General features: G+C 31.7%; 1 protein-coding gene across 1 annotated transcript; it reads left to right on the top strand.

Moving 5' to 3' along the window:
- Positions 1 to 2,474: 2,474 nt before the first annotated feature.
- LOC127721075 (integumentary mucin C.1-like) lies at positions 2,475 to 23,685 on the top strand. Its single transcript, XM_052227758.1, has 6 exons — positions 2,475 to 3,078; positions 7,475 to 7,612; positions 14,997 to 15,074; positions 16,500 to 16,606; positions 22,959 to 23,218; positions 23,640 to 23,685. The coding sequence occupies exons 1-6, from the start codon at positions 2,475 to 2,477 to the stop codon at positions 23,683 to 23,685; spliced, it is 1,233 nt and encodes a 410-aa protein (XP_052083718.1).
- The last annotated feature ends 948 nt before the right edge of the window (positions 23,686 to 24,633 follow it).

Here is a 24,633-nt window from a genome sequence, read left to right as displayed (position 1 = left end):
TGTATTTGCTGGCTTCTTTGGGATATCCTTCTGTTCTGGAGAACGAAGAGGAGACGGGGCTTTAGAAGACTTTGTACTAGATGCAGAAGATAAACTAGTTTTATTAGATGCAGATGAAGGAGGACTATTGGAGATGGGAGAATCATCAATGTCACTTGGAAGATCCCAGACAGATTCACCGCCCCAACTGTCTGATTTAACTGTATCTTTTTTATTTGATTTCTTTTTTTCATTTTTTTTAGATGATGACATTGAGCTCTGTAAGGAAGATTGAGTTGACTGAGTACTGGTTTTAGAAGGTGTTGGTTTTCTTGGAATTAATATTTTATCGTTAGGTTCTGTTTCAACAGGCAGCATTGTAAATGTCTCAGCATCAATTGGCCAGGTCATGCGAGTTTGTGTATGCTCGTGACTGAATGAGCGGACAACTTTGCTGGCGTACGATGGTCTGTTCGAAACAAGGAGATCATTCGAAACAGAAGCTATCTGTTTAGCTTCTGGGTAACTGATGTTTCTTTCTGTTTTAATTTTGATAATATTTTTTTCTTTAAGGTAAACAGGGCAGTCCCTAGATGATGAAAAATGGGATTCACCACAGTTTACGCATTTAGAAGATTCAGAGCTACAGGTTGTTCCCTCGTGTCCTTCGTCAGAACACTTGAAGCATCTCTGCGTACCACGACATTGTTTGCTTCCATGACCAAACTTTTGACAAGTGAAGCATCGAATTGGGTTAGGGATAAACCTGTCAACTCTGATTCCGAAGCAACCTAAAGTAATAGATGGAGGAGGAGTTGGAGTTCTAAATGTCAAAAGATATGTATTTAATTTGATTATATTTCCATTCTTTTTTATTTGAAATCTAACAACATCAGTTACACCTTGGCTTGAAAGTTCCTCACAGATTTCTTCCACGGTAAGGTCACCAAGGTATTGACTTCTGTCTCGAATGATCCCCTTACAGCTGTTCAAACTGTTGTGAGGAGAGGCAGAAACAGGAAAGTTTGTAATTGTTGTCATTGTAAGCAAATTTGTTGATTGACTTTTGTTGGAACATTCAACCAACAAATTGCCTGATCTCATTTTTGAAACTTTTTTTACAGTACCAGCAACGCTTTGAATTTGTTTGTGAATCACAAAGGGAGATATTTTGGAAATTGGTTTTTCATCTGTTCCTTTTATTACAATAAATCTGGGCCAACTGTCATCTTCCTGACAGGGCACTGAATCATCACATTTTCTTTTTTTATGTATTAAAGCTGATTTAGAGGGTTGGTTTTGTTGTGCCATAGGAAATGAGAAAGATTCACCATTCTTGTCATCCACCCACCTCGGAGTGCCTACAAGGGCGATGCTGTGTTTCCGTGGCGAGCCGGGGTCAAGTGCTAATGCTGAAAACGAGCTCCAAGTATAACATGTATAATGTAGCTGGTCCCCAAAATTAGCACCCAAGATCCACTGCGGAAAGCACCAGATGTTCCAAGAATGGTATACTCAAGCAGAGCGTATCCATCAAGCGAAATAGAAAGCGTACCACTTGATTGACCCATGAGCCATCGCCTTCTTCAGTTATCCGAAATATAAATAGCTTAATTTAAAACACATGTGTATATAATGAAAATTGTTACAAGAAAGCTTATTGTTGAGGATTAACTGAAGGGCTCGACATGACCAGCCGATTGATCGAACCGGGTCCATCCGACCTCCCGTTTAGATGATATTGGAGCCAAAGCAGCTTATTGAACTATAGTCTCGTCCGTCCGGGTATTTTTCTGACCGTAAGAAGTCTGGCTACAGCCCTCATCCGCAAGGATCTCGTCAACCACCGACACGGGTAGCAACCCACGGCCAACGGGTTGGAGAGCCTATTTTATTTAAAACATCAGGCAACTCATACGATGTTCGGATCACTTTAGTCTGGTCTCTACCCTTCGACCTGTCCAGCATGGGTAACCCTACCAGGAGACGAAGCTCCAACTGGCATAGCTCTTGGGGTCACTGAGACACGCAAGCCCCCCGACCACGGCAAGGATAGCGATCCACCGGGGGGTATTGTATTCTAGGTAAGTTTGAAATAATTTGAAATAAACTATTTATTCTTAAGATAATTTCTAAAAGTTAAATTTATTTATTTTTCATTAAAGAAAGTTTTTAGATCATAAGTACTGTATTCATTATAACTGTTTTATTATATTAAGAACAATTAAAAATGTATATTTCATTTTTATTAATGTTTCAATTTACAAATACTTTGGAAAAAACAATGTATTAAATAATAACTTATATTGTAATGTTTTAACTTTATTCTTCATTAAACAATTCGAACACTTATTGTATTCTAGCTTTTCCTGTTGCTGATTCCGGCCTATCTACCAATTGATTGTGAGTTTGTTTCCCCCTCATTGTGATATACGTCAATACTTTAGCAAGGATTATAAAACACAGTAACAATTGTCACAATAGAATGGTGCAGGATGTTTAAAGCGACAGGAAAACCTACAAAACCAGGAAAAACACCTCTAAATTACAGTAAAGAGGCAGAACACCAAAAGCTAGATACAGCGTTTCATCAATTGAACATTTTGCCAGAAGAGGAGCAATTCGTTCTTAAACACCGTTTCGAAAATAGAATTCCTGAACGTGAGGACACCACAATACCGTTCGTCCAAGATCCGTGGACTCTTCCTCCTCAATACAGTGACCAACCAACTGGACCTGTTCCTGATCATAACCCGTTCATACCTTCAAGTGTATCAACTCCAATCAGGCCATTACAACCAACACGGGTGGTTCGACCCAAAATTCCACAAGTCTTTCTAACGCATTCTACAGGGACATCAACACCTGGACCAGTACAACAACCGTATCCCGGAACGCCATTACCGGTAAATAAACTTTCATTGCCTGCTTTACAGACGCCGTCCCATTTTTCTTCAAACACGACCCCAGCAGCCATAGCAATTGTGACAGCAGCCACTACAGTGCCATCTTCATCTGCATCTTCAATACCAATTTCAACAACCTCTGCACCACCACCAGCAACAACAACATCCACCGCTTCAGCAGCTATTTCAGCAGGTAGGACACCAATACCACATAAGAACATTTTTAACATGTCGTCTTCTTTAAAGATTGAAAAATTCAAGGGTGATAATTCTCAAAACCCTGAAACTTGGCTGAACACTTTTAAACAATACTGTTCTTTTTATGATTTAACTAAACAAAAGAGTGCAGAGTCATTCCCCTTCCATTTGGAAGACCATGCCAGAATTTGGTATGACACAGTTTCGGCCGCAAAAAAAATCTAATTTTGATGAATTGATCTCCGTTTTTAAAGAGAGATTTAAGGACAAACAACATCTGTTGGATTTAACAATTTTACAAACTCACCAAGGGAGGACTGAATCTGTTCTCGATCATTTGTCTAGATTGTTAAAATTGTCTACAAATAGAAATATATCTGATGATATATTGCTAGCTGTAGCAATGAATGGGTTAAGGTCTGATTTCAAAACAATTGTCATGACAAAAGAACCCAAAAACATTGAAGAGTTACGGCATGCCGCTGTTTTGGCAGAAAAAGCAATAAATTCTAATATAGGTTCCGTAACCTCAATTAATCAAACCGTTCTCGACGAAATTCATTCTTTAAAAGAAGAAATTAAATCAATCAATGTTATCAATTCAACTCCACAAATGGGTCATTCCCAAAATCAATTTCAACAACCTCCTAATCCTGTTTATGTTCAACAGCCTTATTTTAATCAAAGAACACCAAATCAGCAAACATATATATCTAACAGATTTAGACAAACACAACCAAATTTCCCTCGTCCAAGAACTAATAGAATGCCTCCCCGTCAATCATTCAATCAAAACATTCGACAGCCGCCCCGCTATCAAAATCCTCAATCTTTAAATCGTAGATGTTTTTATTGTAACGGATTTTGTCAAGATCGTTCTCAATGTCCTGCAAGTAATGTTGTTTGTCATATTTGCAACAAAGTTGGTCACTTTTCAAGAGCCTGTCTATTTTCTAAAAGAATGCAACCACAATAGCAATTTACGCCTGTTCGAAATTCATTGAACAGGCATACAAAAAAGAACAATGTTAAAAGAAATTGTTCAAATTTTGAAAGTTCAAAGCCTCAAGCTAAAATATTAGTTACAGAAATAAATCAATGTTTACTTCCAATTACTTTAGGTGATTTAAAATTAAGAGCACTTTTGGACACTGGTTCCACAATTTCGGCATTAAATGAAAAGACATTTTTAAAAACTAAATTTGCCAACAAATCTCTACTCAGCTCTGAAATAAAACACATAGTAGGGGCAGGAGGAGCTACTTACCCAGTTAAAGGAAAGTTCGAATTAAATTTTAAAATAGGTGGTTTACTTCTTTCTCAAATTTTTTACATTATACCAGCTCTAAGACATTCCATGATTTTAGGCACAGATTTTTGTAAAGAAAAAAGTGTTTGTTTAAATTGGAATAATCAAACACTATCTTTAATTAAAGATTCAGTTACCATCAATGTAATAAAAGTTACACCGGGTTATGCTAGAGTTTCCAAGACAACTTCAATCCAGCCCAACACAATGAAAAATATAGGTGTTAGATTATCCAAAGCATTACCTCAACAAACTTACTTATTGGAACCAATTCAAACTTCCAAAAACAATTTTCTAACGGCTAAATGTTTGATTAAAAACAAAAACAACAAAGCCTCTATACAAATTATAAATCCCACAAACGAAATAATAAAACTGTGCCCTGGTTTTATTATAGCTACTATTAATGAGGTAGACACTACAAGTATATTCTCTTTAGATGATAATCAATCGGAAAATAAATCAAAAACTTCATCTTTAAATTCAGTGCAGCAAACATCTTCCACTCAGTCTGATCTTCACTTTGATTTTTCAAAAAGTGAATTAACTGATCAACAAAAACAAAAATTAACTAAATTTTTAAATAAAAATAAAGATGTTTTTGCAACTAGCCTAAAAGAACTAGGTAAAACAAGTGTTTATCATCATAAAATTGATACAGGAAATTCTAAGCCAATTAAATCTCGGCCTTATCGAACATCACCAGCAGCTAAACAAGAAATTCAAAGGCAAATAGATGAACTTTTAAAATATGACATTATTGAACCATCAACAAGTGAATATAGTTCACCAATTGTCCTAGTAAAGAAAAAAGATAATAGTTGGAGAATGTGTATTGATTTTAGAAAAGTTAACTCCCAAAGTGTAGTTCAGGAATATCCTCTTCCTCGTTTAGATGATGTTTTTGATGCTATAGGTCAATCAAATGCTACAATTTACTCAAGACTTGATTTGACCATGGCCTATTATCAAATGCCTTTGGAAGAAAATTCAAAACACAAAACAGCCTTTATTACACATGATAATTTGTATCAATTTAAAAGAATGCCTTATGGTCTAAACAATGCCTGCCAAAGTTTTCAATCTTTAATGACTCAAGTTTTAAGAGGTCTTACATGGAAAAATTGTTTAGTCTATGTTGACGATGTCATTATTTGGTCTAAAGATTTCGATTCTCATTTACATCATTTAGAATTAATCTTCAATAGGTTAAAAACAGCAAACCTTAAATTAAGACCAAATAAATGTGAATTTGCTAAACCAGAAATCTTATATTTAGGACACATTATCTCTAAAGAAGGTATTCAGGTTGACACATCTAAAACCAAAGCTGTTGAAACTTTTCCTATTCCAAACAATCAACATGATGTCCGAAGTTTTTTGGGTTTGTGCAACTACTACAGAAAATTTGTTAAAGGCTATGCTAAAACTGCGTCTCCTTTAAATAGGTTACTTACAAAGGATTCTCCTTTCAAATGGACTTCAGATTGCCAAAAAGCTTTTGAAACTTTAAAAACTGCTTTGACATCAACTCCTGTTCTAAAGTTTCCAAATTTTAACAAGCCATTCATTATATCATGTGATGCTTCAGGTTCCGCTATAGGTTACATTTTATCACAATTTGGAGAAGACAAAAAAGAACATGTTATTGGTTATGGAGGTAGAGCATTATCTCCAGCAGAAAAAAATTATACGGTTACAGAACAAGAAATGTTAGCACTAGTGTCAGCCGTTGCATATTTTCATGTTTATCTTATAAGAAACAAATTTACGGTGTATACAGATCACAAAGCACTATCTTGGTTACAAACTATTAAACATACAAATTCAAGATTAATTAGGTGGGCTTTAAAACTCCAGGAATACAATTTTGAGGTAATTCATAGACCAGGTTCACGTAATCAACATTGTGATAGTTTATCCAGGCGTGATTATAATAATATAGATCACAATTCTGACTCAATGACTGAAATAACATTTGTTTTCCCCGAAGAAACTTTGGAACAAATTACAAATAATTCTGAAAATATTTCAGTTTATTCTTTAGATGAAATATCAACTTTGCAAAAAGCATGCCCATATTTTGGACCAATTATTGATTTCTTAGAAAAAGGAGTGTTACCCAATGACAAAAAAAGAGCTCATGCAATACCGTATGAAACTAGTCAATATGACATTTTGAATGGTACATTGTATCATTTTTTCCAACCAAGAACTAAAATTAAAATTTCAAAGAATCAATTAATAAAACAGGTAGCTATTCCTGAACCTTTGCGAAATGATATTTTATTGTCATTTCATGATCAAAAAGCCGGAGGTTCGCATTTAGGAGTTCAAAGAACTTATGAAGCTATAAAACAAAGATACTTTTGGCCAAAAATGTATCAAAATGTCTATGACTATGTAACCAGTTGTCAAATTTGTCAAACAGTTAAAAAAGATAGTACTGCTAAAAAAGCACCTTTAAAACCTTTACCAATTAACGGTCCTTTTGCTCGACTGCACATGGATGTTTTAAGTGGATTGCCAACTTCAAATGAAAAATATAAATATATTTTATTAATAACAGATTCTTTCTCGCACTGGTGCGAATGTTTCCCAATGAGAACGCAAGAAGCAGAAGAAATTGAAAATATCTTATATTCTCAAATTTTTACTAGATATGGAGCTTGTCGTTATTTGGTGTCTGATAGACATGCAAGTAACATGAGTAAACTAGTTAACATCTTATGTAAAATGTTCAATGTAACACAACACTTTACTAGTTCGTATCATCCACAAAGTAATGTTGCCTGTGAAAGAACAAATGCTACTTTGGCACAATCATTAAGAGCTTACTGTTCTAAAGAACAAACAAATTGGCCAGATATTTTACCCAGTATCATGATGGCGTTCAGAATGAGTCCTTGTACACAATCAACGGGGTTTTCTCCGTATTACATGATTTTTGGAAGAGAAATGCCTCTACCTATCGATACAGCGTTAATTCCAGAGGAATTATTAACCCAATCACCGGAAAAATATATGGATCAATTGATAAATAGAATAAAAATTATTCAAGATATTGCAAAATCAAATTTAGAAGAAGCTCAACAGAAAAGTAAAATTTATTATGACAAATCTACTAAACAACCAAAATTTAAAGTTGGAGATCATGTTTTACTTAAGGTTGAAAAAGTTCAAGTAGGAAAGAAAAAGAAGTTAGAACCTAAATGGACGGGTACATTTTCTATCATTGAGCAGAAGCATGATTTAATATATAAATTATTAAATTTACAAACACTTCGACCGACCAAGTCGTTCATTCATGCAAACAGACTAAAATTATATAAAGATCCAAATGATTTTAGACCACCTCCTAATCGATTAATCAACAATGATGAAATGGACAAAGATCATGACAATAATGATCAAGAAATACAAGATAAAAGTGATGAGTTAATTCAAAATGAGAATCAAAGTAATTCTCAAAACAAGGTCAATGATGAAAACTCACAGAGTACTCAAAGTCAGAACAATTCAAATGAATGGTATGAAGTAGATAAATTATTAAAGTTCAAATGGAAATCAGGAAAAAAGTATTATTTAGTTAAATGGACAGATAATTCAGACCCATCATGGGAGCCACAAGAAAACATAAGTCCAGCATTAAAAGAAGCATTTCATTCAGAAAAAGCGCGCAAACGATTAAAAAAGAAACGAAAATAAGCAAATGAAATAAGCATTGACTATTCATTAGTGGTAAACTAATGGCAAACACATTCAACTTGCTTACCTATGTCTAAATTGTCCCTTATTTAGAAAACTGGAAATAAATTCATTCCCCTTATTTTGACCACCAGAAACAAATTAATGTTTTTTTTTATATTGTAGGCATGCCAAGATTTGGATTTGTGTTTTTGCCATTTTTGTTATTTGCCTTACTTTTGACAACGTCAAATGCAGATCAACAGAGACTCAATTATGGAGTTATATTTCAAAAACAATCGAATGTTGATTTTGCAACAGATTATTGGACACATGTATATGAGATTCCAATGTATTTAGATTTGCAACATACTTTAGTAACTAAATGTCCAAAATTAGCCGGTTATCAGTGCGATTCTCATAACAAGATGGTTTCACAAATAAATTATATGAGATCATATATGAATTCCCAAATTCAAGAAACAAAATCGTTAGTAGATAAGTTGGTACCGAAGCTAAATAAAACTTTAATAGGTAAATCAAAGCGAAGCCTTTTACCTTTTGTAGGAAATATTTTTGGAGGATTGTTTGGTTTAGCTACGGAAAAACAACTACGGAAATTAGCTACTCATATTAATTCATTAACCTCTGAAAATAATAAAATCTCCTCTGCATTAAAACAATATGGAGGAAGTTTAACATCATTTGTTACCCAAACTGAAAATAGACTAGACAATGCAATGAAAGCTATAAAACAAAACCACCAAGCTTTTAGTTTTTTGAATACTCTTATTCAAAGGGATTTTCAAAATCTTGATAAACATTATACTGATTATTTTCAAATATTAACTGATCAAACTCAAGATACAAATACTATCCAAAATTATATAACTGATTTAAAAACGTCTATAGTAAGTTTACTTGAAGGTAAACTATCTCCTCTACTTCTCAAGCCTGAAGTTATCCAGCAGACGATATTTGATGTTCAATATATTTTGAATACCAATTATACGGGATATAAAATCTTAACTACAAACCCTCATTATTATTACAATTATGCTAAATATGTTGTTTTACAAAATGATACAAAATTATATTTGGCTGTTCAGTTTCCATTAACAACCCATGGCAAAATCTTTGAAACATATAAAATAAAATCATTTCCCGTAGAAATAACCAACAAAACTTTACACTCTACTCAACTTATAAATTTACCTCAATATATCATTATAACCAATGACCGCAATTATTATTCAACTCTTACTTCTGAACAAATAAGTACATGTGAAAGTTCTAATCCAAAACATTGTAATTTTGTTCCCTTGTTTAAATCATCAAAAACAATCGAATGTGCTTTTCACATTTTTAACAATGATAAACCCAATATAAAATCCTCTTGTGATTTTAAAGTTTTGCCTAATTCCATTTCCCCACATATTGAACAAATAACTGATGATTCTGTTTTGATCTATAGACTTGAAACGTTGAATTTAAAATGTAATTCTCAAAATACAAGGGTTCCTGGTTGTTCCTTTTGTGTATTTAAAATCCCCTGTCATTGTATTTTACTGTCAAATCCTTCTAATTTCACAAGTAAAATAGCACTTTGTGAAGATGAAATAAATGATTTTACAAAACTACATCCAGTCAATTTAGCAATTTTGCAACATTTCTTTGACGATAAGAAACTTTCAAATATTCTTGCTAACACAACTTTTACTAATCCCATTACAGTCTCCTTGCCAGAATTTAATATTTACAAAAACAAAATGAACCACATATTTGCCAAAGATGAAAATTATCATCTAAGTCTTAAAAAATTAGTTCAAAGAGTTAAAAATCAAAACATTATATATTCTACTTTGGCTGATTCTATGGTTGATGGACAAATAGATCTCGACTTTCAACAATGGCCAACTACAAATGACATATTGTCCTTAGTCTCTATAATTATCACATCAATAAATACAGTTGTTTTAATTTGGCTATTTTATAAATTCAAAATCATAGCAACTGCAATTGCTTTGTATCAACCTGTTCAAACGTCAGCTACCACTATTCCAAATTTTGAATTTGAATCCCCCACAACAACAACATCTTCTTCTTGGATAAACGTCTTAGATTCAAATTTCAACTGGGACCACGGCATTTTTGCATTTTCATTTTTATCCTTTTTATTAATCATTGTTTTGATATTTAAATCTATCAAACGCTCTAATATGCATACAAAATTATGTTTAGAAATTACTACTGGATTTCAATGTATCTGCATTCCAATTATATCAATGCCTTTATGTCCAATATTTTGGGACATTCAATATCCAACCATAATTGACAATTTATCAGTTGTTAATTACCTCAGACCTAAATTGCACGTCTCTTATCCCAATTTCATAATCAAGAACAAGAATACTCTACAATCAATCGTCATACCCGATACAATTAAACTTAATGTTTTTCAAGCTTGTGCATTAAGGTCAATGCTCAAACATCCATTCTCAGTTTATATAATATTATTACATCATAATATTAAGTACCCCATTGACAACCCAAATGTAGATACTAAAATCAAAAACGTCAATAAATCAACAAATCAAATGACAAACTTATATCCAGCATTATACTAATTCGTATTTTTCTATTTCCCAGGTTCCACAGATTTACAAGACGTTGAAAAATTTTCGCCATCACAAATTTGGAATAAAAATATCAAATAATCACTTCGATATTGATTATCTCCAAAGTATACAATATTTATTATCATATGATTTTGACCCTTTTGAATCTTCAAGTTTGCAATCTTTTTGTTTAGATACCATTTCTAATAATCCAAGTATATATATCCCTAAATTACCACCTCGTATACACTTGCACATTGATTATTTTCATGAATTAAAGCAATCATACATAGCAAATGCCAATAGTTATTACCGTAAGTTTAAAAATCGAACAATACTTTTATCTCAAGAAGATAATACGTTTATTAGTTTGTCGGAATATTTTAAAGCTTTAGAGCGCTTTAATGAGAATGAAGTAGACTTATCTTTATTTGATCTTTCTGCATTTCAAACGCTTAGACAAAAGGTAACACATAATTTGAATATTCCTCTCGATAAAGATATTTTAATTAAAATTGTTAAACTAGTTTCTTTTTCTGAACATATCTGAGGACAATTTTAAACAATTATTACCATTTCCTCATATATCTATCCATAATATCCAATTGTTCTTACCGTTTATTCATTGTTTATTGATTTTACATTTCCCAAATATCGCAAAAGATTGGGCAATCAGAGGTAGACTTCCATTATCATTATTAAGTGATCCTCTAATTTCCTACAATAAATTCAAGCGTGCGTATAGAAACGCAAAATGCTTGCATGAATATAAAGTTAAAATTTTAGCTCGGTGCCGTTGCCTTCAATGTACAAAATTCAGACATAATTTATCCTGGTATGACCAAGAAGCACCTTTTCATGAGGAAAATTATGTTCCTTGCTTTGCAATGCGAGGAAAGTTAATTAACTTTGCAAAAACATCTTAAAATACATGTATATTGACCTTGCTTGAATAGCATTTACATAACGATAATCGTTTGTTTTAAAATGTTCATTTAATCAAGGATCATAAAAAAAAAAAAAAAAAAATTACTATGTACAATTGTAAATAAAAAGGCCTTTTATTGTTCATAATGATTGTGTTATTTAATATATTGTATTACTCATGTTAAAATCTCATGTTTATATCGTATGACTTATTATATTCTCATTATACCATTGTATCATAATATATATATATAAAAAAAAAAAAAAAAAAAAAAAACAACAAGAAAGAAAAAAAAAAAGAAAAATAATAATAAAAAAAATATATATTATTCCTCTTATATGTAATATTCTTTTTCTCAATATATGTATGTATAATATTTTAATATATGATTGGTGGAACAATCATCTTTTAAAAGGAGGGCAATTATTGTAATGTAAAATTGTGTTTTATATTGCTATTGTTTCATTTATGAAATATAAGGTATAGATTGTTGATGCTTTAAATTATCAAAGTAGATTTGACATGACTTTTGGACAAACTATGTTGTAAACTATTCATCTAACTATTCCTGATATTAATATAGATTATTGGTATCAATATGCTGTTATTAAGAATGGAAATTGAGTTTCTCAATTCCACAAAGACTGTTATATAACTTATTAGTCATTACAAGTTATAGATAAACAAATTTATAACAATTTCTATCATAATGAAAATCTAATAATGTATTCTGGGATTGATTGATTGATTGTTGGTTGCTTTACGCCGCATTAGCACAACAAGGCTATATCGCGGCGAGAGCTAATTCGAATATTTTTTACAATTTAAAGCATATTCTTAAAATCAGACAAAAGGTCCTTCAATAAACTAAAATTCTAGATTAAAGCAAATTGATTATTTACAAATAAAAATGAACATTAAGATAACGTGATAAAAATTTTAAATCGTTTTAAATATAATAACATTTTTATATTTTAGAATATATTCCAACTTCTTTTAAAAATGAAACAATATTTGTAAATGAAACATTATTAAATAAATCATACATATTATTGACATTGAAATGCTTCTTACGAATATCAGCAAAGTCAATACAATTGATTAAAACATGTTTAATAGTATACTTGCAGTTGCAAGGTATACATTGTGGTTCTACTTCATTTTTTAAAAGATATTCGTGTGTTATTCTAGTATGACCAATACGACATCTAGAAATAACACACTGATCTTTTCTGCACATAAAATTATTGAAAGGTTTACATAAATTAGGTTTAATTTCATGTAATTTATTACCATCTATTTTACTCCATTCATTTTTCAATATATTAAAAACATATTCTCTAATATTAGATTTAAAATCGGTATATGGTATATCACAGTTAGATAAAGAGTCACCCAGGGCATTCTTTGCCTCAAGGTCTACAGCTGTGTTTCCAAGGATTCCAACATGACTCGGCACCCATAGAAATAATATTTCTTTAAGGAGAATTTTTAAATTCCTCATTACATATAAAATTTTGAGAATTGTTGGGTTTTTAATTTGTATTCTGTATTTGTATTCTGGGACAAATAGCAGATGCGACATAAGGTTAATTAGTTTCTGTTTACTTGATGGTCAAATATTGTACACACATAAGATTAATACTAATTAAACAATTATCGTAAACATCTGGTTGTTTTGGCAATACTTCGAAATTCTATTAGTAGTGGTCAAGACATCAAAGATAATTTGATAATCAGTAATTACAATAAAGTCTATAAAAGCCTAGGTTTACAATTTGTGTTCAATTCGAACACTTATTGTATTCTAGGTAAGTTTGAAATAATTTGAAATAAACTATTTATTCTTAAGATAATTTCTAAAAGTTAAATTTATTTATTTTTCATTAAAGAAAGTTTTTAGATCATAAGTACTGTATTCATTATAACTGTTTTATTATATTAAGAACAATTAAAAATGTATGTTTCATTTTTATTAATGTTTCAATTTACAAATACTTTGGAAAAAACAATGTATTAAATAATAACTTATATTGTAATGTTTTAACTTTATTCTTCATAAAACAATTCGAACACTTATTGTATTCTAGCTTTTCCTGTTGCTGATTCCGGCCTATCTACCAATTGATTGTGAGTTTGTTTCCCCCTCATTGTGACATACGTCAATACTTTAGCAAGGATTATAAAACACAGTAACAATTGTCACAATATTAACAAAAGTGAATGACTATTTTTATATAAACTTATACAACAACAATCCTAGAAACCCAGGAAGATGCTCTCTTGGTTATGAAAAAATTAGGAAGAAACTCATTTATCATGACTCAGTCACAAATAGATCTGTGTAAGGAAGTATACCGGTGTGATTTTACCCATTTGAATACTAATATATTAAAGATGGAGGCTGATCTCATTATCAACGACAGCTGTAGGGTTGTGGTAAAAAAAAAAGAGGAAAACATACAAATGTATTCCTGATTGTTGGTGGAAAGAAACTGAAAATCTGCAGTCACCTTTGGAATACGCTTTGCAATTTAAAAGAAAGCGTTTTATTTTCATATTCGTTCATTGACGAACACTAGAGGAAGATGTCACAGATACAACCTTTGGAAGGAAAACTGTTATCAACCACACTGATTTTTCAATTGCGGAGGTAGTTGAATTGTTTGTAGTATTTTATTATTGTTTTCAATTTATTTTGACATTCAAACTTTGTACTTTGAAATTATATTGTAATTATTTCTTTATTAAATGAATAGCTAGTTTCTTGATATTCTAGTTTGGTTTTCTTTCCCGTTGCTGTTTCCGGCCTCCTACCGTGAGCCTCCCCCTAGATTGTGCCACAGTGCTTTACAATTGTCGGGTTATAAAAACATCTAAAATACCAACACAATATAATGGTAGAGGACCATGTTTAGCAACGAAAAGAAAACAGCTAAACCAGGAAAGACACCTGACAACTACACACCAAACTACACTCTGCCTTTGAAGGTTTGGATATCTTTGCAGACCAACAGGAAGACGTCATCAGTTTTAAGAAGGGCTATCCAATTGCAAATCTAGTTGCCAATTGTGAGACCAGCCTTTTTCTCAGTCGTCGCCTATACATCAACAATCCAATCCTTTCGTTTCATCGTGGACAGGGCAGCCAACTCTTCCATCGAGTATCACACCCGTACGACCATCTATTATACACAGGCCATTGATTCCTTCCACTCTTTCAAAAATACCGGCATCTCTGGCAGGGAATTTGCGGTTGCAGACACCACAGCATTTTGCTGCGTTATATCCTAGGTTGCCAACAACTGCAACCGCCACAACATCTATCACCACTACTGCAGCAAGTAACTCAACTGCAACAACTACATCAGTTACGACAACCACAACGACAGGAGCAGGAGCAGGAACAACAACCACAACATTACCATCAACTACGACAAATTCTTCAGGTAGGACAGTGCAACCTTCTATGAACATTTTTAACATGTCTTCAATTTTGAAAATTGAAAAATTTAAAGGTGACAATACTCTAAATCCTGAAACTTGCTTAAATAATTTTAATCAATATTGTAGTTTTTATGATTTGTCCAAGAAAAAGAGTGCAGAGTCATTTCCCTTTCATTTGGAAGGTCATGCCAAAATTTGGTATGACACGGTGTCTGATGCAAAGAAACAGCATTTTGATTTTTTTATCGCTGCTTTCAAAGATCGTTTTAAAGATAAACAACATCTTTTGGACATTACAATCTTACAAACACACCAGGGAAGAATGAGTCTGTACTTGATTTCTTAAAATTAGCTACTAACAGAAATATATCGGATGATGTATTGCTAGCCGTAGCAATGAATGGTTTAAAGGCTGATTTGAAAACAATAGTCATGACAAAAGAACCTAAAAATATTGAAGAATTTAGGCATGCCACAAATATTTAGTTCAATGGAAAGATAATTCAAACCCAACATGGGAACCGCAAGATAATGTTAGTCAAGCCTTAAAGATAGCATTTCATTCAGAAAAAGCGCACAAAAGATTAAAAAGAAGACGTTAATAAGTACTTAACTATTTCACAAGAGTGGCAAGCAATTGACAATCACATTATTCCACTTGATTACCTATATCTAAATTGTCCTTTATTTTGACCACTGGAAAAATTTATCCCCAATCTTTTGACCACCAGAAATCAAATTAATTCTTTTTTTATATTGTAGGCATGTCAAGATTTGGATTTGTGACTTTGCCATTTTTGCTTTTTGCCTTACTTTTGTCAACGTCAAAAGCAGATGAACAAAGAATAAATTGTGGAGTTATATTCCAAAATCAGCCTAATATTGACTTCACTACAGATTATTGGACACATATTTATGAAATCCCAATGTATTTAAACCTAAAACATAAATTGGTCACTAAATGTCCACAAGGAGAAGGTCGTCAATGTCAATCGTATGACAAAATTGTTGCACAAGTAAATTACATGAATGAATATATGAATGCACAAATTCAAGACACAAAATCATTAATAGACAAATTGGTACGGAGACTAAATAGGACCTTAATTGGCAAATCTACGAGAGCTCTAATTCCATTCGTAGGATCGATTGTAGGGGGGTTGTTTGGTCTTGTAACGGAAGATTCCATGAAAAAAATAGTAACCCATATTAATACCTTAACATCTGAAAACAATAAGATTTCAAATGCATTAAAACAATATGGAGGTAGCTTAGCGTCTTTTGGTTCACAAACAGAGAAAAGACTTGATAATGCATTGCAAGGTATTGAAAAAAATCATCAGGCTTTAACCTTTTTAAATACTCTTATTCAAAGAGATTATAAAAACCTTGAAGAACATGATACATGATATTTTCAATTCTAACAGATCAAAATCAAGATACTATTGCTCTTCAGAATTATAGAATTGATTTGAAAACAGCCATAATAAATTTAATAGAAGGAAAATTATCTCCTCTTCTTCTAAAACCGGATGTAATTAAACAAACTGTTTCGGATATTCAAAACATTTTAAATGCTAACTACACAGGATACAAAATTTAAACTTCCAACCCAAATTATTATTATAATTATGCTCAATATGTTGTTCTACAAAACAATACAAAATTGTATTTAGCAGTTCAATTTCCTTTAACAACACATGGCAAACTAATTGAAGATATAAACTAAAATCTTTTCCTGTAGCAGTTACTACTAATACTTCTCATACAACTCAACTTTTTGATTTACCAAAATATATGTTAATCACACATGATCGAAAATTTTTCACAACTCTTACCGTTGAACAAATGAATATGTGCCAAGGTATAACTCCAAAGCATTTAAATTTTAATCCTGTATTTGAATCTTCCAATACTACAGAATGTGCTTTTCATATTTTCAATAATGACAAACAGAAAATTAAAAACTTTTGCGATTTTAAATTTTTGACTTATTCCATTTCACCACATATTGATCAAATATCAGAAGATTCAGTTCTGATTTGTAAATATGATATTTTAAATCTAAGGTGTAATGACAAAAACATAACAGTATCATGTTGTTCCTTTTGTATTTTTAAGATCCCTTGTCACTGTATTTCACTTTCTAAAATGTCACACTTTACAACGAAATTATCACTGTGGGTAAATGGAACAAATGATTTTACTAAACTCCATCCAGTTAATTTAGCAATTTTACAGCACTTCTTGTGATGATACAAAAATTGCAAACATCCTTGCTAGCACAACTTTCACTAATCCAGTTTCTATCTCTTTACCAAATTTCACGATATACAAAAAATAAAATGGAACATATTTTTGCTAAAGATGAAAAGTATCACCTCAATTTAAAAAAATTGTTCACTAGAGTCAAGAAACAAAATACTATATATTCTACTTGAGCTGATTCTATGGTTGATGGACAAATTGATCTAAACTTTGAAAAATGGCCTACTACGAATGATATATTATCATTAATAGCAATTATTATTACTTCACTAAACACATTTGTTCTTATCTGGTTATTCTATAAATTCAAAGTCATCGCTGCCGCAATAGCTATATATCAACCTGTCCAAACGTCTGCTACTACGCTCCCAAATTTTAAATTTCAACCTGCAACAACTCAGGCACCTACTACTTGGATTAACGTATTGAATTCCAATATAACTTGGGATCATGCTGTTTTTACATTAGCTTTTACTTCCTTTTTAATGACGATTATTTTGATAATTAAATCCTTCAAAAGAACAAATATGAATACTAAATTATGCTTAAAAATAACAACAGGTTTCGATTGTGTTTGTATTCCAATTCTTTCAATGCCTTTATGTCCAACATATTGGGATGTTCAATATCCAAACATTATTGACAATTTAACTGTTGTAAATTACATCAGGCCTAAGTTACATATTTCGTATCCAAATTTTACTGTTCGAAATAAAAATACTTCCCAATTCATTTCTGTACCTGAAATTATCGATCTGAACATTTTTCAAACATGCGCACTAAGGTCAATACTTAAACACCCATTTTCTGTTTATATTATATTACTTCATCATAATATTAAATGTCCAATTGACAATGTCAATATGCTAGCAACAAATATTGATACCCCAGGTCAAACAAACAACCGCAAAACTATTGTATACTCTTCTACCTTATACTAATATTCTCTTTTCTATTCCTCAGATTTACCAGAACTTATGGATATATTTACCCTTTCACCGTCTCAAGTCTGGAACAAATTAATAAACAATCATGATGACATAGATTTTCTAGATGCAACTAATTATTTATTATCCTACGGGTTCGATCCATTTTCCTATTCAACTCTGCAATCATCCTGTCTGAATAATCTTGTTAAAAATCCAGAAATAGAAATTCCCCATAATGATTTACCCCCGTTCATTAGTTTATATATAGATTATTTCGAAAAATTACAAAGATCCTATCAGAGACAAATCAAAAGCTACTTTCGTTAAATAGGGAAATTCTGTCAATTTACAAAGCTGATATACATTTACCATTTATTTCTCGTTTATTAAAATTTAATTTTCAAAATATTGCAAAAGAGGACCCATTCAAGTTAGACTTCCCTCTTATATATCAAATAATCCCCAAATCGCCTAACACAGATTTAAGTGCGCTTATAAACGCGAAAAAATTGTATAAGCTCACTGCCATTGTGATACATTAATAAATTATAGAACAAATTTAATGTGGAATGACCCACTACCTCCGTTCATTGAGGAAAATTATGTCCCTTGTTTCGTAAGAAAAGGGAAAATCGTTAACGTAATAAAAGTTTACTGAATCTTAATTAATGACATTTACATTACGACGTGTATTGTTTCAAAATAGTCATTTAATTCAGTATCTGCATGTACATCTGTAAATATTTAAAGGCCTTTAGATCATCAAATATATGTTATTCATTATTATATATATATATATATATATATATATTTAAATTGTGCTCTATATGTTTTAATTTTCATTGTGTATTTCCTTGTATTATATATATGAAAAAAAAAAAGAAAAGAAGATTACACAAAGAAAAAAATATATATTGTTTTCTTATTGAGTGTTATTCTCCGTGTTCATATATTTAGATTGGCGGAATAATCTCTTTTTCAAAGGGAGAGCGATTATTGTAATAGAAAAATGCAGTTTATTTTATTTCGTATAGTTCATAAGTTGTATGTAAGTTCTACTCTGTAAACTATTTTATATAAAATTATTGTTTAACTGTTCTATACATTTTCAAAGCGTAGGATATTTCAAATATGTCAAATAAATACTTTATAACAAACTATTGAACGTATCTGTGCAATAAAACTTCAGCTGTGGCCAAATGGACCTTCGATTATAGTAGTGTAAAATGGATGGTTTAACAACACACCCCCGCTGATTTTCTATTGTCTACCCATTTTGTACAAAATATGTGTGGTATGTGATCCACACAGATTTGCGGCGTAAGCAAAATCTATACATTATACAAAGAGCGACAACCTCGTTTGAAAATAATGACAAAGTTTTGTTCATTCTATACAGTGTATGTATATAAGTGTAAGTAAGAAATTAAATACAAGACCAGGTTGTAACTTGCAATATGTTTGGTATGAACGCGTGGTTGAAAACTTTTAAGCTCCACTAATCATATTTAAAAATTTGAAGAAAAAAAAAAAAAAAAATGATTCCCATTCATATACTAAAATTTGCTTAATTCATTTTATTTGTATATTTTTATAAGAACTTTAGTTATAACTTGCTAAAAAAGCTATATCAATTTTTGTCAATCATTTGAAACATCATTTTTGTAAATTAAGCATCCATTTAAGTCCAAGTATTTACTTGGTGATCTGAATTGAATAGGTGACCCAATATTCTAGGTGTATATATATATATACATATATATATATAGTTCGACAACCTCACTTAAATGTGAATATCCGCTGTGCCAGTCATGAAAAAGTGTAAACGAAGGTATGTAATTTCAACGGTTGAACACAAGTTTTTATCCTTTATCATATGATATTTCAGCTGAATCTACATTATTATCAGATACAGCTATAAACCACATCGTATAAGGAGATGAACATTTTATGTATTATGAAACCGAGCAATGACCACAACATCTATTGAGTGCAAATCGCTTTACTAAGATTAACAAATTAAATCAACAAGAAGAAAATCATTCAGAATCTGAATTGGAAAAGAAAGAAAAGACAGAAAAAAGAAAAAACTCATAACAATATATATCGTTCTCTTTTCTTTCAAATGAAATATACATGGGAGATAACCACAGCGTGCCTATGTGAAAATGTTCCATTCACATGCATAAGGCGGGATATCTTTTGAATTAAATAAATAGATGTTAATGTGTTAGTTCCTATATGATTAATACTTATTAATACTGTCCTGTCGTAAACATTTAGGTAATTATATTCTAATTTCCATTCACCTTACTGTTGTAAATGCTATACCTACCAAAGATCAGCGATACCCTTTCAGTACTCCAACTGTCATTTCATAGTTGTTGAAAGTGAAAAATAAACCCTGATTAATCAATAAATCAATTTTATTTTGAACATATACACCCTCTATACCTCAGTGTACATGTATGAAAGTGTAAGAAATAAAATATATATGTCATTCCCCGAGAAACGATAAAACGGGGGCAATTAATTTTTTTTTTTATGTGATACTAGAAAATATCTATCAATATAAAATATCTATATGTAATTTGGAATTTTAGACCTTTTAGACCTTTTAGACCACCAACTCAAAATTAGTTTTATAATCATTAATAGTTAACCTCACACCCCGGTACTGTATGTAAACAAAAGTGTGAAATTTCAATTCTGTTCTTCTATATGGTGAATTATATACTTAATCACATTGTCATAACACGAAACTGATGAATGAAATTTCAACTGAAATAACATTATAGATATTCATCAACGTATTTAACCTGAACCACAGTGTGACCGGACAATCACCATGATAAAAAGAAAGAAAGAAAGACTCTACAACAACATAGAAAAAAAAACAACACAGACTTATGATACAAATATAATTACACCGATTATTAAACTTTATTGCATTGACTGAAAACTTTTCAAAATCTGAACTAAATTCATAAATTTTCTTAACTTTTCTACGAACTATTTGTTTACGTAAACAAAAGGGGTGTCTTCGTTGAGGTCCGCGTTCAAAGATCAACGTTCTACACTAAAGGCATAACTAAAAGATAAACAAAAGCGTACTATATAACTATGCAATATCACATTTTAATTATTTTGTAATAATTATGAAATTAAATTACACAGTTGATCTTTATACGCGTTAAACGAAAAAACCACTATATATATAGTTTACACAACCGATCGCGCTTATCGTTTATTTATACACATCCCCCCCTTTTTACATCAAGTTCAGAATCAAGATGGCTTTCACCACGATAATTAACCGCGCATTCACCTGATCAAAAATATGTCACATCTTTCAGCAGCAGTGATTCTTGTAATAATATACCAAATAGTCATCATACAAATGCGAGAGTTGAACTTACAACATTGTACAGTACATGCAGATGTCGCGTTCTGTAATATCCGTCCAGGTCGTTTGGACACAGGAGTGTACAGTTTTGTGGGAGGTGAAATACCCCCGGCCATATCCCGAGTCATTTTTGAGAGGATAGACAAGGATGTCATATTAAGAATAGAAAAAAACAATGCACCGGCGTTGAGGGTATTAATTGCCAAACTGGGAACATGCCCCGAAATTGAAACAAATGTCAATCACACCATCCACGTTGAAGTGGGTGGAAAACGGTGTCATGTAAGTTCAAGTCTCAACCTCTGATATATGAAATAAATGAAAAATATCTGTTTGTATATACATTGAGTCTCGCAATATCACCCAAAACACCTTTGATTTGTTCATATACTTTTAATATGAGACAGGCGCTACCTGAAATGCCAGCCAATACGGAATTGACCCGATGTTGGTTGTGCCATTAGTACAAAAATGTTTTATAGGGAAATCCCCTTTTTATTTCTGACGACATTATGTAAACAACAAACGCAGTTTGAACTGTTATTTAAGTTTTCTAAAATTTGTAAAAGTAGAACATGCAAGTCCTTTACTTTATTTACAATGCAGGTGATCTTGTTAACCTAGAATCCTGGTGAAATATTTTCGTTGTCGCAAGCAAAATTTATATACCGCTTACTGTATTGAGATTAATCGTATGAGATTTAACGAGAGCGATGAAACTTTTCAGATGGGTCATGTAGAGAGAGAACTATCGTTCTTTAATTTGATACCTCTACCATAAGTGCCTGCTTCGCTGGCATATAACTTGCTTTGCTAACATTTGATCCAAGTGTTGAAAACATCTAAATGCATAAAATGGACACATCATAGAAACATCAACTATAAAATACCATTTTCAACTGTTTTATTGATCCCTTAAGGTATTATTTTGTCACATTTGCAATGTTTTCCCCATCTCCATTCTTTTACCATTCATAGTCCTGATAACATGTAAATTGTTTTTGTTATACCTTCTAGATTTGGAATCTCAAAAGTATCATTGCAACTCCAATATTTTAATTTACCATGCTGGATGGTTTAGTATCAAGACAGCACAAAATAAATAATAACTAGTATGTCAGACTTATTGGTATAAATTTCTATACTTTGCACTGGTTACCTAATTATTTGTATGACATAATAACATGTATTTAATATATATATATATATATATATTATATGTGCACATATGCAGTATAACTATAAAATACAAATGTATAATAAATGGCAATTTTTTTTTTCAGTATGAAGTTTCCACAGTTATGACAACTAAAGATTCCACCACTGCAACTAGTTCAACAACAACAACTAGTACATATGCGGATACAACCACAACAACTACATCCATTGACACGACCACAACAACTACATCCATTGACACGACCATGACAACTAAAGCACCCACTGACATAACCAGAAGAAATATGAAATCCACTGATGCAACCATGAAAACTACAACTATGGAGTCAACCACAACTGTTGATTCAGCGACTGGTTCCACCATGTATGTACCCAGTGGAGAAAACCTAGAGACAACAAGGCGTGAATCGACCACATACTTCCAACGACACACAAAAGCAGACCAGAACTATCATTATCCAGAGGATGTTAAAACATACCTTTTATGGTTTATAACCATTACTGCCTGTAAGTATACAAACTAATTATCACACATAATATTAAGATAATAAAATGTATTTACTACACGTTATACAGTTTCATTCATGCAACATTTCAAGATGAGTTGAACACAAAATTATACAAAACACACCATACCAAGTTTCAGAACTCGCATGCAAATATGTTTTTGTGACTGCACATGTATATTGTTATGCATCATAACATCACTCCTCATGTATACATTCAAACAAGCACCTGTTCAGACATCCATAAATGTTAAATTTACACAAACCATATTTTTTCAGTGTGTTTAATCCTGACCATTCTATCCATAACACTCTTCATGTGTAAAGGATCAACAAGAGGACGAAATTGCGTTCTAGCATTTCTACAAAGATGGTTTGGGTGGTGCATTTGTTTTAGAAAATCATTATCCAACGAGTTGGTATTAGAAGACTTCCCAAGACAAGATTTCCCAAGGCGGATTTCAGACACGATTGTCAATGCAGATTCTGAAAATGAGTTTGAAATTTCTTTATAAATTGTTCTTATTTTGTTTTAGATGTTTATATGAGACGGTTTGCCAGACACTTCAATATTGTCATGCCAAACTTACATATCAACCCGCAAAACCATCACATAATGTTCAACCCACCTGCAAATCCACACCTGTTAATCTGCCACTACCAGCAAACCCACCACAGGAAAATCAAGCACAAGCAAACAATCCGCCTCAGGGAAATCAGCAAATGATTATTCAACCACCTGTTAATCTACTATTACCAGCAAACCCACCACATGAAAATCAAGCACAAGCAAACAATCCGCCTCAGGGAAATCAGCAAATGATTATTCAAGCACCTGTTAATCTGCCACTACCAGCAAACCCACCACATGAAAATCAAGAACCAGCAAACCATCTGCATAGGATGTCATGCAGGATACGGAAGCGAACGAAAAGATATGGATTCGATGACTGACTCTGTTGGGATATCATTTATTTATGTTAATATCAATTGAAATATGGTCTTTAAAACTACTTTTCATATTTTTTTTTAAGTTGTGCATGTGTTAATGTCAAGGTCAAGTTTTTTTTTTTTTTTTAATACAATTGTTATTGATATTTATGAGATCTGTTTATATCAATCTTTTTTGGTTTTCCTAATTTTCATGGTTGTTATTTGCAAAGAAAAGAAAAAATGACATTTTTTTTTTTTTTGTGGTAGAATCATTAGTATCTTTTTCAACATTTTTTCACATACAAGTTTGAATTGTATGGAAGAAAAAATGTTGCTCATA

Source organism: Mytilus californianus, unplaced genomic scaffold, assembly GCF_021869535.1.
Source record: "Mytilus californianus isolate M0D057914Y unplaced genomic scaffold, xbMytCali1.0.p SCAF_12, whole genome shotgun sequence".
Classification (NCBI taxonomy): domain Eukaryota; kingdom Metazoa; phylum Mollusca; class Bivalvia; order Mytilida; family Mytilidae; genus Mytilus; species Mytilus californianus.
This window is presented reverse-complemented; position numbering and strand designations above follow the sequence as displayed.